Source organism: Homarus americanus, unplaced genomic scaffold, assembly GCF_018991925.1.
Source record: "Homarus americanus isolate GMGI-L3 unplaced genomic scaffold, GMGI_Hamer_2.0 scaffold6317, whole genome shotgun sequence".
Classification (NCBI taxonomy): domain Eukaryota; kingdom Metazoa; phylum Arthropoda; class Malacostraca; order Decapoda; family Nephropidae; genus Homarus; species Homarus americanus.
This window is the reverse complement of record NW_024730668.1, coordinates 10,360,684-10,374,621: the sequence shown is the minus strand read 5'-3', so window position 1 is coordinate 10,374,621 and position 13,938 is coordinate 10,360,684. Positions and strand designations below refer to the sequence as shown.

The window sequence follows — 13,938 nt, the reverse complement described above, 5'->3', positions numbered from 1 at the left end:
TGGGTTGGATACAGGACAACTCCACCCTCACTCTTGTTAATAGAACAGTATGCAATTTCACCTTAATTCTCATTTAATTTACTTCATTTGTTACCAGGGCAACAAAATATTATTGTAGAATAATCAGTTTTCCTGGGAAAAAAGTCCCACCATCAACCCCAGGTGAGTTGTTGCATTGTATTAAATTCCTGGTACTTGTAATTGTTTACAAAGCCGACCAGCTGACCATCATCGCCCTTTCTCGTAGCAGTGTTGCCAATGCTTTACTTCTCTCATGCACCTCTGTTATCACTGCTCAAGATAGTTGGTGCTTACCACAACAACTGTCTTCAACACTAATAAATATGTTGTCTATGTGTAACAAGTAGCCACATCAAATAATGTTGTAAGGAATGTATCTCCACATCAAATACTGTATTTTACAGCATATAAGACACATGGGCATAAGATGTATCTCGTATTTCAGCAGGGCATATTTGGGAAAAAACTTGTGTGCATTTTCCTCCTGTAACCATAGTTCTTTAAAAAAAATAATACCAATAAATAAGTTAAAACAAAAAATACTGTGCCCATTTGACTGATGGAAATTTTTTTTTTCAATAGTTTCATTACACATGGGAGGCAGATCAGAACAGCCGAGATCCTCACTCCTCCCTCCTCTTAACATACACAGAAAGTTTATTTATTTACCGTATATACTCGTGTATAGTTCGAGTTTTTAAGACCAAATTTTTAGGCAAAAAATTGGAGGTCGTCCTATACATGCGTAATAGTTTTGTTAGGTTGAACCCGTGCATGATGGGAAGGGCGAGGAGCAACTTTTAGCTTCAGACATGAAAAATATTTACCATTTACTGCCAGTACTGTAAACAATGGAAACATAAAATATGTACCAATTAGTAATGAAAAGTTGTGCAGTTCCTTCAGTAAATGAAGCTCACCAACTTACAATAGGCTAAATTACCTTACAACATGTTTTCAGTAGTCTATGTTGAAGTTCTTAGCACAGGCTAACTTATCATATCATATACGGTATCACAGTTCTCATTGATCTACAAGAAATACCGGTATTAAAAACCTTTTCGATATTTCACACTTAATATAATACCCAGTAATTTACTTCAACCTCCTATTGTTTACAACGACGCATGACGCATCACTCACCACCAGCTGTATCAGCTAGACGGTACACGTGTTTTTCGAATAGTTTTCAGTTAAAAAACTGTTACATCACATGTATATTTTACCTTAACTGTGCCTGAATGAATATATTCTCGGAAATAAATAGTAGTTTTGCTGAAACGTGATGTATTTTAATGTAAAATAGGATAAAATGCATGACGAAAACAAAAGATTTTACCTACCTTCCGATGTTCAAGAGAAGTTACTCGTTTTTTTAATAGTTTTTGGTTAAAATATTGTTATATTACAATGGTATTCTATTCATACTGTGCTTGATATAATGCATTCACGGAAATGTAATACTTTTGCTGAAATGACGTATGTATTACAGTGGAAAGTGGGATACAATCGTGACGAAAACAATGACTTTCACTTTCTTTCATTCAAAAGATGTTACCGTAATCGCTTTTCGATTGGTTTTCAGTTAAAAACTGTTGTATTACGATAATATTCTATCCTAATTGACTTGAATAAATACTACGATACCATATTTCTGAATATTTTCATTAAAATCCATCAAAATCATTTTCCTTGTCATCGTCTGCAGCACCAAACAGCTTCTCCCAGTCCTCTCCTTGAACAGGGCTAGAGGGTACGTGTTTTTCTAATCGTTTTCAGTTAAAAAACTATTACATCACACGTATATTTTACCTAAACTGCGCCTGAACGAATGTATTCGGAAATAAATAGTAGTTTTGCTGAAACGTGATGTATTTCAATGTAAAATAGGATAAAATACATGACGAAAACAAAAGACTTTGCCTAAGCTTCTGTTCTTGAGATGTTATCTTTTTTTTAAGTGTTTTCGGTTAAAATTCTGTGATATTACAATGATATTCTATTCATACTGTGCTTGATATAGTACATTCACGGTAATGTAATTTTTTTGCTGAAATTACGTACGTATTACAGTGGAAAGTGGGATAAAATCGTGACGAAAGCAATGACTTTCGCTTTCTTTCGTTCAAAAGATGTTACCGTAATCGCTTTTCGAATGGTTTAGTTAAAAAACTGTTGTATTACAATAATATTCCCTCCTAATTGACTTGAATAAATACTTGAATGGAAATATACTATATTTTTGTTGAAACTACCCGCGTTTCAGTGTAAAGTGTTGTAATAATAAATGGTAAACAATTTGCCTTCGGCACTCATGTTTCATGCACGGCGAGCCTCAGTTTATAGGACGTAGAGCGTTTTTAGTGAAGGTTTTGTTGTTCCATTACCCTAAAAAACGTGGGTCGAACTATAAACGAGGAATATCGTAAATTAACGATTCCTTGGTCAAAAAACCAAGGTTGACCTATAAACGAGGGGGTGTTATAGACGAGTATATACGGTATACAGTAGTACCCCGCTTAACGCGGTCAATTGAACCCACAGGGTACCGCGTTAAGTGAAAACCGCGTTAAGTGAACAACAGAACATATGGGATTAATTCCAATAGAGACTGGCCCGACCCCCAAACTCCACTTTTTGACGACACACAACTATGTTGTAGTAAAAATTTTATCTTAACTTTATGATGGTATGCACACACAATTAATAATTAAGAGAAATATCAATAATATTAGGTTTTTTAACACTTGCATTAGTAGAAAAGATGGCTGGGCACACGGGGATGGGGGGTTGGTTCCGAGGCAGAGGGCAGATTATTGGCCCTCACCTGTATCACTTGTATCAATTGTATCACTATCCACCACAGAGGCTTGCAGGGCCTCTTTGTCAAACCCCTCAAAGGCCATATAAGTCCATATCCTCACTATAATTATCACTATCACTGACTTGGGCCGGCTGTGGTGGGTGGCGGGTGAAGAACTCGGTAATGTTTTGATGACTGGGCGACCTTGTGCGCAACGTGCCCGCGCCGCTTCCCGCGTATATGATGAAAAATTCCGCGTTAAGTGAAAGTTCAGCTCTGGCGAGGCACCGCGTATATGATAAAACGCGTTAAGTGAAACCGCGTTAGGCGGGGTAATACTGTATATTTTTGGGTACAGTTCTGGACAAAAGTCCTGTGCCAGTCAGTTTTCCCTAACCTAGTTACGTGGCAACGTCGGAGACTACTACTGTACTACTACTGTACCTTGCTGTCACTCGGAATCAAGTATGATGTTCATCCAGCTATAATACAATGATATGAGTTATTAAAAATGTCACCTTCATTGGTGAGTTTTGAGGTGACTAAAGAGGCCGATACGGGACCCACAGGGTCGATCACAGAAGTTGCACAGGCTATATCTACTGCAGGAGGGGCGGTGTCAACGACTTTCCGGCGTTGGCACTTGTCTGCCTCGTTATGCTGTCGGGCGGACTCGAAAGTATTGACTCCTTATTGTATGGTGCTCCTCCAAGTGTTACGGTGTGGAGTAATTGTCTCCCATGTAAGAGTATCTTTGTGGCACTTTTTCAAGTTTGTCTAAAGACTATCCTTATACCTCTTCAGTTGCCCGCCATCATTACGTTTACTATTAGTTATGTGACTGTAAAGTAGCTACTTTGGCAGTCTACTGTCATCCATGTGGGTAAAGTGGCCAGTCCAACATAGTTTTTCGTGGATAATGGTAGCCTCGATCCTACTACAGTTGGTGTCAGCAAGAATATTGGCATTTGTTCTCTTGTTTTCCCAGCAAACTCGGAGGATGGAATGTAGACTATGTTGGTGAAAGTTTTCAATTGACTTGTGGTGCCTCTTGTATACCCATGTCTTGCTGACATATAGCAGGGTGGGGAAGACCACTGTTTAATGTATGTGCAACTTTGTAGATAATTTCAGCTCCCTACAGCTGAAGACACCGGTACAGAGTCTGCCAAAGGCTCGAGAAGCACATCTGATCAGATATTGAATCTCTTCTTCGATGTCCGCGGTGGTGGACAAGTGGGAGGTGAAATACTGAAAGTGGGTAACATTAGAGAGGGTAGTAATGTGAAGCTAGATGGATGGTGGAGGTGTGGTTGAACCAGGGGCAGGCTGAAAGAGAATCTGAGTGTTACATACAATCACCCCGAGGCCAAAGTGTGCATACGCATTTGCGTAGGTGTTCAGGATCTCCTGTAGGTCGCATTCGATGTGAATGAAGATGGAGAAGTCATCTGCTGCCAACACTTTTGTTCTTGCCTTGAGTCGTATTATGTTTAAAAGACCCTTCATCTGGTACTGGATGTCCACCCCGCCGGCTAAATCGGCACTGGCAGCCTAGAAAATGGAAGAGTTTGTGCCAGTACACATCCTTGTTTTACCCCCGTTTGGATGGGGAAGAACTCAAAGTGGGTGCCATTGTGCAGGACACTGCCGTTCATCTCATGGAGTTGCCTCACAATGGGGATGAATTTTGGTGGGCAGCCAAAACGGCTGAGGGTCCACCAGGGGGCTTCCCTGTTGACTGAGTCGAAGGTCTTGGTTAGGTCGATGAAGGCCATGTACAGGTCACGACACTGTTCTCTGCACTTTTCCTGCATTTGGTGGGCAGCAAAGACCATGTAAATGATGCCACGTGATGGTGTAAAGCCACATTGAGATTCCGGAAGGAAGTTTTCCGCTTCAGGAAGAAGTCTGTTTAGGAGGACTCGGGCGATAATTTTGCCAACTACAAACAGCAGCGAGATCCCATGGTAATAGCCACAGTCTGACCGGTCTCCCTTGTTCTTATAAATATTGACGATGGAGGCATCTCTAAGAGCCTGAGGGATATCCTCCTTTTCCCATATATTCTCCAGGAGAGAGTGGAGATGGCTGGTAAGCAGAGGTCTTCCTCCTGCTTTATATACCTCAGCTGGGATTTCATGAGGCCCTGAGACTTTGTTATTCTTCATCTGTTTGATGGCAGTAGCTACCTCATTCAGGGCTGCAGGATAGCTGAGGTGGGTCAGCTTTGGATGCTGAGGGACCTGCTGGGTAGTCAAGACATCCACATCGGTGTTTCGATTATGCAGAGAATGGGAGTGCTCTTTTCAGCGTTGAAGGATGCTTTCTTCATCTTTAATTAGGGAGTTACCATCGGATGACTGGAGGGGGGCTGCGCCATGAGCGATTGGCCCATAAAATGTGTTAGTGGAATTGAAAAATTTGCTCAACTTGTGTTGATGTGCAAGTTTTTGTGTTTTACATGCTTTATTTTTAGACCAGTTGTTCTTTAGATCGCGAAGTTCACGCTGCGCCTCCGCTTTCTTCTTGCGGGAGGTATCAGTTTTGGTTCGAGACTGAGGGTTGTTCTGCCAGTCAGTAAAAACAGCATGTTTATCATCGATGAGTACATTTATATCCGGGTCACTTTCATCAAACCAGTCTTGGTGTACTGTATTCTATTGATCTGGCCGAGGGTCTCTGCAGGTTTTGTCTTGACAGTGTCGAGAATATCCCATTCGGCAATGGGATTTGGGTTGTTTTACAGCCCTTGTTCGAGCTGCTTTCTGAAAGCATGAGCTTGTTGCCTTTCCCGTTTTGGGGTGACTTGTAATGAGAGCTTGGCTCTGACGAGCTGATGATCAGTGTCGCAGTGGTCTGAGCTATGCATGGCTCGGGTGATGAAGACATCTCGGTGATCTCTTTCTCTGGCCGTAATGTAGTCAATGAGATGCCAGTGTTTGGAGTGTGGGTGTTACCATGGACACTTGAACTTGTCGGCCTGCCAAAACAAGGCATTGGTGATAGTGAGGTTGTGTGCAGCACACTTGCTGAGGAAGAGTAGGCCGTTGGGATTATACTTGCCTAGTCCATTTCTTCCTATGGTTCCCTGCCAAATGTCAGCATCTTTGCAAACTCTGGCATTGGAGTAACCAAGGAGCACAACCTTATCTTTTCTGGGGATATGTGTTCGCACTCTGTCAAGTTCGGCATAAAAGGCCTCCTTGATGGCATCCTCTGCATCCAGTGTTGGGGCGTATGCACTGAAGAAGAAGGCATGCCGTGAGTTATTCATTGGGATTCGTTAGTGTTCGTTGATCCCTACAGGCATTTCAGTTACTGTGTTTTACAGCATATAAGACGCACTTTTTTGTCAGAAAAATGGCAAAAAAGAATCGGTTTGCTTCCTATAAGTGAAGTTGCCTTTCCGCTATGTCCACCGCATTGGTGAAAGGATGGTCACTATTGTCTGCCACAATCCTAGTGTCATCTGCTACTCTGGTCAGTCTAGGCCATCCTGATCTGGGAAAATTTGTTAAATTACCAAATTCTTCAAACTGTTGTAACAAACACACACTTTCAATCTCGAGACTCCCATCTGCCCTGTGATCTCACTTACTTAACCTGCTGGGAGATATCTTGGTGTTAGTGTCCTATGGTTGTAGTGATTGGAATGACCGATCGATTGCTGTATGGCCACGTCATAACCTCGGATAAGTTAAAGGTTGTCATGAATGGCATGAACTGTCCCTAGAATAGTAATTACCATATCACAATAAACTATCATGTGCAATATTATGAGACTGGCATCATTAATAGCATCAATAAAAGCAATAGGAGACGAATAATATACCCACCACCACTTCCTTTCAGTGACCAGTCTCCATTATGAACCTCTACTACTAATATAGTGCTTTATATGCTATCTGTCCTGGCACTCGCATAAGAGAAATCTTATCATCGACAAGTGGTGACGTTGAACGTGGAGGAGCACAGACATGCTGTAGAATAGTGTTCACATAATTCAGGTGACTAGCAGACACAATATGTTTTCCTGCGATTCCTCTATTTTTTTATATATTAAAAGTGTGTTTTGCAACATAAAAGTAATTTCTTTCTCCCAAGACTTGATATTTTATATTCCTATCATCTTACTTATGTAATATAAGATGAAACAGTAAGGCCCTAATTCAGAACAGTAGTTTGAGCCTTGGATTTTAGTTCGGCTCAGGTGTGGGAATCAGGATTCCTCGAGTCGAGATTTCCTGCAGTGGTTTACCTATATTTAGAACATCGGTTTGAACATCGGATCGGGTAATCTGTTGCATTTCCTACAGTTACCAGCAAGGATTCGAACACTGAAATTCCAACCAATCGTGTTTCATCTCTGCCATTACGACAGCCAATCACCATCGAGAGTAATGTTTACAAGATTATGGCGGCAACCATGACTCGGTGATTTTTTACGGAGGAGGAGAAGTCTCTCCTTGCACATCAAAATTTACTTTTATTACTATAATTACAATAAAATTATGATAAAAGTATAATGATTTATGGTACTGTGATACAACATGGCTGTGTTGTTTTATGATAATAAAGAAATTCATATAGGAAGAACAATTACAGTACATGCAAATTGTAGAATAATCCAGGACAGGTGTCTATTCATAACCACCGTAAAGGCCTGGCCTTTGGGATATTAATCCCTTGCCAGCCTAATCAGGATCTTATAAAAAGGAAAGTCAAGAACCATAGGTTTCCAAAGGGTAATAAACAACCACTTGAGATTGACATCTCTTTACTACAATAATAATCACAATTTAACTCTGACACCACTCACACAAATATTAAATAAACAGCACTGGAGTCAAACAATTACTTGAAACAAAACAATCAATACAACAAAATACAGGTATTTCCTATGGCTGCCAATGAATCTTTCTCCTAACCAGCATGGTGGAATGTTATGGTAACGAGTTGATCCGCTCTCAGGGAGAAGGTCCAGGGCAGCATCCTCACTTGGCGTTGGTGGGCGATGTCTTGCCACACAGGAGAGACGCCAGAGCACAAACGGTGGATAGGGAGTGGAGTAAGTGACTTTCACGTGGCAGCTGCGGCAGTAGCTGGAGTAGGTGACCTTAGTTGACAGCCGAATATTACCTCAATATTACCCTGTAATTCAGTTGTTAGTAGGAACATGACAGTGGTCCCTCGGTTAGCGAACACAATTCGTTCCAGAAAGTCGTTCGTTAACCAAAACCATTGTTTCAATGGGATATTGGGTAATTGGTTCCAGCTCACAGAAAAGTATATACAAAGTAAAGCCAGAATTTAATTTACATTGCTGGAATTTTTATAAGATAGTGATTCATTTTAATATAAACAAGCTAAAATTTGCATGAGACATACAAATTTTAGATCTCATTTAAGAATTTTATTAGGGAGAGCAAAAATTTTATCTTGTGCAAAATATATGAAGTTTATACAGGTTGACAACCCTTTATCCGAAATTCCAAAAACCGAAAAGCTCTGAAAACCGAAAGTTTCTTTTTGTGAAGCAATTTTTTTTTTTTTTTTTTTAACCCACCCGGGCACAGGTCACTGACCCACATCGGGGCCTGGGGGATGAAAATGTAATAGTAATAATAATTATAATAATAATGATAATACAGTAATATTAATAATTATTCATAGTAAATAAAATTTTTAATAAAAAATGCACAAAAATAGAATAAGAATGATAACAATAATAATAATAACAATAATACTGTAATAATAAAATAATAATAATAATAATAATAATAATAATAATAATAAAGAAATACAAGAATGAAAAAAAAATCAAAAGTGAGAAACACGACCTAGACCTATGAATTATTATTATTACAGTGACCCCTCGGTTAACGAACTCAATCCATTCCAAAAGGTTGTTCGTTAACCGAAAAGTTCGTTAACCGAAACCATTGTTTCAATGGGTTTTGGGTAATTGGTTCCAGCTCACCAAAAATTGCCTAAATTCAACAAAAATGGTAGAAAAGTTCACTTACTTTGAGGTGTGTATGTAGAAGGCTCCTGGATGATGATGATGATGGGAATTAGAATGGGGGTGGAGGAGAAGGAAGAAGAGAAGGCATTGGGGTGGAAGAGAAGTCACCCCATGGCACCATTTCACCCATAAAATTTTAGTTCTCTTGGTGTATTTCAAGATTATTTTCTTTAAATCAACACTGCACTGCATTATATATTGTCAATATGTAAAATATATTTCAAAATGACCAATAATTTGCTTGGAAACACAGAAAAAAGCGTTTAGTTGAAGAGAGTCTCAAGCAAGATGTTACCTCCACTGAAAACAGAGAGAGACTAACGCCTGTTTGCTGTGTTAAGAGGCTGGATGCCGCGCATTAAACTAGTCACTTTACCTTCAATTATGTTCAATAATTGTTAAAATGACTAAAAAATTGAATATTAAACTTTTAAAATTATTGAATAGTATAAACTTCTTGATATTTACTAAAATAGTAGGGAATTTAAGCCCTAGAACCGATTAATGTATTGGCGGACTGATACTAAAGCTGGTTACCCGGTCAGTGCAAACGAAAACATGTTGAGGTCGGTTCGTAAGAAATTCGTTAACCGAATTTTTGTTCGTTAACCGAATTGAAGATCCTTATGGAAGGCAGTTCGTTAACCGAGGCGTTCGTTAAACGAGGGGTCACTGTATTATTATTATTATTATTATTATTATTATTATTATTATTATTATTATTATTATTATTATTATTATTATTATTATTATTATTATATTTTAGTCCCCAGGCCCCAATGTGGGTCAGTGACCTGTGCCCGGGTGGGCTGATCCCTGTAAAAAAAAAAAAAAAAAACCCTAACCATTCTGAAAACCGAAAAATTCCAAAAACCGAAATGCCTCTGGCCCCAAGGATTTCGGATAAGGGATTGTCAACCTGTATTCAAAATATTCCCTGTCTTGCAAGGATTTCAGCAATGCAAATTATATTATCCTAACTTTAGTTTGAGATATTGTATAAAATAAACACTTTAAAGCATAAAGAAATCACCAATCTTTTGTCTGGGAACAGCAAGGAGGGAGGGAGTCAGTGAGCGTGGGAAGAGGGGGGGAGCGGGAGGCGAGGTGACAGAGTGTTTGGTGTTTGTTTATTTATTTGAGATTTTTGTTTTTAGCTCATAACATTCATAGAAATTACCCGGCCATGATATAATTTACATTGCTGGAATTCTTATAAGATAGTGATTCATTTGAATATAAACAAGCTAAAATTTGCATTAGACATACAAATTTTAAAATTTGTGACTTTTATTGGGGAGAGCAAAAATTTTATCTTGTGCAAAATATATGAAGTTTATATTCAAAATATTCCCTGTCTTGCAAGGATTTCAGCAATGCAAATTCTATTATCCTAACTTTAGTCTGAGGTATTATTTATTTTTAAACCTGTAAACCTAGTCTTTTTTCCCAAACGTTTCTCAGGAAGGTGGGAGGTGGGGGGGTAGGGAGGGAGGGGTGACAGTGACATGTTTGACAGTTGGCACCTGTAGTGTGAAGTATTTAATTGTTATTTTATTTTTTATTTTAGATTGAGTTTTTGTTTTTTGCTTATAAAATTTAATAGAAGTGACCGGGGTGAATTTAATTTGCATTGCTGGAATTCTTATAAGATAGTGATTAGTTTGAATGTAAACATAGAAGAGATCACTGAATTGGCTGAGTACCTCCTCAGCTTATCAGGTGATGTTCAAAACAAAATGTGATTTTTGTAAGGATTTCGTTAACCGAATTGAAGATTCTTATGGAAGGTAATTCGTTAACCGAGGGACCACTGTATAGATTCCAGTCTCATTAAACATACCGAATCTGTCAACATGAATTTGAGTAATGGTATGTACAAACTGGACAATTTTGTGATTAAGAAGATTTGTAACAAGGTGAGAGGGTTGGATCATCTTACCCTATGACCTGACTATGGATAGCTGCTGTGCTTAGAGATGGCATGATCAATTTTTTTGATTAAAAAGATTAGTAAGGGTTGGGTCATTGCCTTATGACCGGAACATTGTGGGCACCTGTTGTCCCCTAGGGACTTGATCTCGCTCTCCTCTACTGTATTACAACTTAGTCTGTAATTAACCCTGAAGATGTGAATTACACGAAAGCGCTTGGGAACTTCGTGTTTTCTTGTTTCCTTATGGTCCCTCGATTAACGAACACAATTCGTTCCAGAAGGTCGTTCGTTAACCGAATCCATTGTTTCAATGGGATATTGGGTAATTGGTTCCAGCTCACCGAAAAGTACATACAAAGTAAAAAAAAAAAAAATGCAACAAAGTACACTTACTTTGAGGTGTGTATGTAGAAGGTTCCTGGTTGATGATGATGATGGGAATTAGAAGTGGGGGTGGAGGAGAAGGGAGAAGAGAAGGAAGTAGGGATGGAGGAGAAATCACCTTTCAGTGGAACCATGCTTGATGCTGTCATTTCACCAATAAAATTTTAAGTTCACTAGGTGTAATTCAAGATTTTTTTATTTAAATCAACACTGCACTGCACTATATATTATCAATATGTTAACTAAATTTCAGAATGACCAATAATTTCAATGAAAAATGCAAAAATATCAAGACACCAACAAAATAGATGTTCACTCCACTGTTTTCAAAGCCTAACTGACGCCTTGTAGCTGAGTCAAGCTGCTGATGGATGCACAAAAAACTAGTTTCCTGTACTGCATATATTATCAATATGTTAAATGTTAAAATGACTAATAATTTTAATATAAAAAATCCAAAAATATTAAAGAGCACAACTTTATTAATACTTACTCCACTAGAAATGAATATAATCATAGAAAAGATTACTGAATTGGCAGACTAGCCCATCAGCTGATGCTCACAACAAAACGTGTTTGTCGGAAGGATTTCGTTAAACAAAATTTTGTTCGTTAACCGAGGGACCTTTGTGTGTGTGTGTGTGTGTGTGCGCGTGCGTGCGTGCGTGCTTTCAGCAGAACAGCTTACAACAAGGGTCACTATAACACACTGAATAGTATTTGAAATGAAGATACCTTCCTAAAAATGTTATTTACTAGTTTTGAGTGATAATTGATGGCTTAATTTGGCTACTTGTACACTTAGACAACTCATTAATGAATAAACCAGGGTATATGGAGATGCATAATATTGTACACTTCAATATTATTAAGTGATGATAAATACACAAGTGTACTGTACTAATTTACTAAGTGTTGAAGACAGACATTGGGGTAAGCTTATCAGCTGTTTGCCCTTTGTAAACAAACGATTCATGGTGTTCAGTGTGGGATTCTTTTTTCAGGAATGGTGATTATTTTAGGATAATATTTTATCAACCTGACACCAAATGAACCTAAATTATATAGAATTATAGTGAAATTGCATAAAGAAGTGTTCAAGGAATTTGGGGGAAGAGGGGGAGGGAGCAACCCTTCCCTTCCCTTCTGCCAGCTGTTCCCAGAAATACAGTCAACCCTCACTTTACGCGGTTAATTCAACCCACAGGGTACCGCGGAAAGTGAGAAATGCGTAAAGTGAACAACATAACATATGGGATTAATTGAAATAGAGACTGGGCCGACCCCCAAACTCCACTTTTTCAGACACAATACCTACGTTGTAGTAGAAATAATTCTTAATTTTATGATGGTATGCACACACAATTAATAATTAAGAGAAAATCAATAATATTAGGTTTTTTAACACTTACATTAGTAGAAAAGATGGCTGGGCACACGGGGATGGGGGGTTGGTTCCGAGGCAGAGGGCAGATTATTGGCCCTCACCTGTATCACTTGTATCAATTGTATCACTATCCACCACAGAGGCTTGCAGGGCCTCTTTGTCAAACCCCTCAAAGTCCATATCCTTACTATAATTATCACTATCACTGACTTGGGCCGGCTGTGGTGGGTGGCGGGTGAAGAACTCTGTAATGTTTTGATGACTGGGCGACCTTGTGCGCACCCTGCTCGTGCCGCTTACACAACATGGCGGATGGCGGGAGGTTTGGATCCAAAAATGGCGCGGCTCGCCAGCCGCTCTCCGCATAAAGGGGTACACGCACCGCGGAATGTGAGCATTCCTGTTTCTGCAGGGTACCGCGTAAACGTGGAAACGCGGAATGTGGGACCGCGTAAAGCAAGGGTTGACTGTACACTCATCTTCCACGTACAATATACTCTTATATGTATTTGTTCTTATTTTTTATTCTTTATAGTACTGTACAGTATACAGTTTTCTCCTTATTCATGACAAATTCTGTGGTTACTTTTATATAACACTTAACAGTATGTAACAATTTTCTCGGTATACGTATAGTACATTTTCTGATGTATCTAGACAGTGCAGGTATATAAATCTTGGTATACAGTAATACAGTAAGGCAATTTGACCAAGTATTGCCAACAAAGCCATCAGTGAAGTCCTTAATCTATATTGACAACAGAACAATCTGACCTTCCTGAATAATTTGAATACATTTTTCACATTTTAATTTTTTCCATATATTGGCGACTGCCCAGTTTGCCGGTGCCATGAGCTTGCCTTGTATGAAATTCAGTGTGAATAGGCTCTGCTGGGAAAATTACTTACAAGTAGTATTTAATTTTTTCTGATTTTTGGTGATATTAATTACAGGAGATACAGAAGATGCACCTGTGTCTGGAGATGTATCTACAGAGAATGATGGGTCCCCAACAAGAGTCCCTCGCTCCCCCCCCAAACGTAGGTCTCAAAGGCAGATGGACAAAGCAGAGAGAGAAGAGGTGAGTATTTATGGCTTCATTGCAAATGCAGTGTGAATACTGATTTACACATTTCCTCCCATTCCTGCACTGAATGTTCTTCCTTCTCACACCCAAGTTTGTTTCACAAGATTGCTTCAAAATCATTCTGTGTAAAACAATGAAATTCATATGTGTCTTTGATACATGTGCATCTTTATATTAAATTATGTATTTTGACAAAATTATTTTTGCAGCATTGATGGTAAATATATGCTTCCAAAACACAGTTCTATTATTTGATGTCCCTTGTGTATGTAGAGCATGTTTGGGCAAGTT

The 13,938-nt window shown here is 38.9% G+C and overlaps 1 protein-coding gene across 1 annotated transcript in view; it reads left to right on the top strand.

Annotated features, from left to right (window-relative positions):
- LOC121867233 overlaps positions 1-13,692 on the top strand; it is an 86,117-nt gene extending 72,425 nt beyond the window's left edge. Inside the window, exon 5 of the mRNA XM_042367084.1 lies at positions 13,514-13,692. Coding sequence (XP_042223018.1) covers positions 13,514-13,677 — 164 coding nt within the window. The 3' untranslated portion in view covers positions 13,678-13,692. The remainder of the gene's footprint in view (positions 1-13,513) is intronic.
- The last annotated feature ends 246 nt before the right edge of the window (positions 13,693-13,938 follow it).